General features: G+C 50.6%; 1 protein-coding gene across 1 annotated transcript in view; it reads left to right on the plus strand.

Moving 5' to 3' along the window:
- MYO1F (myosin IF) overlaps positions 1-695 on the plus strand; it is a 64,193-nt gene that overhangs the window by 44,126 nt on the left and 19,372 nt on the right. The window contains exon 16 of the mRNA XM_011954931.1: positions 89-170. Within this exon, the coding sequence (XP_011810321.1) occupies positions 89-170 (82 nt within the window). The remainder of the gene's footprint in view (positions 1-88; positions 171-695) is intronic.

Below are 695 nucleotides of genomic sequence, written 5' to 3' on the forward strand. Positions count from 1 at the left end.
TGTGGCATTGAGGCTGCCCCACCTCTGGAGGAGGGCACCCCAAGGTCCAGCCATACCTCCAACTCCTCCTCTCCCCTCTCCTACCCAGGGCCTTCCTCCGGATGCTCTTCCCCGAGAAGCTGGATGGAGACAAGAAGGGGCGCCCCAGCACTGCTGGCTCCAAGATCAAGGTGGGCCTGGGGTGCACAACGGGGAGCGGGCCGGGGGAGGACTGAGTTCCACCCTGCCTGGGGTCCAGACCCTGTTTCTCTCACTCCAATGTCTGTCTCTCCACCAATCCTGGGGCTTCTGCCTCTGTCTGTGACGTCATCTGTCCAGCAGGGTCTTCTCCAGGTCTGGGTTTAGGGGGCTTGAACCAGCTTCTTGGAGGTCTCCATCAACTCTTTCAGTGCAGAAGTGGACCATTATTCTAATACATTTTTGTTTGGTCTTTAGTCATTTACCATTTTTTTAATTTGTGGTAAAATACACATGACATAAAATTTACCATCTTAATAATATCCAATAATTTTTTTATTTTTTATTTTTTTGAGGCAGAGTCTTGTTCTGTTGCCCAGGCTGGAGTGCAGTTTCATGATCTGAGCCCCCTACAACCTCCACCTCCTGGGTTCAAGCGATTCTTCTGCCTCAGCCTCCCAAGTAGCTGGAATTACAGGCATGTGCCATCACACCCAGCTAATTTGATTTTTGTTGTT

Source organism: Colobus angolensis, unplaced genomic scaffold, assembly GCF_000951035.1.
Source record: "Colobus angolensis palliatus isolate OR3802 unplaced genomic scaffold, Cang.pa_1.0 Scaffold39, whole genome shotgun sequence".
NCBI lineage: Eukaryota > Metazoa > Chordata > Mammalia > Primates > Cercopithecidae > Colobus > Colobus angolensis.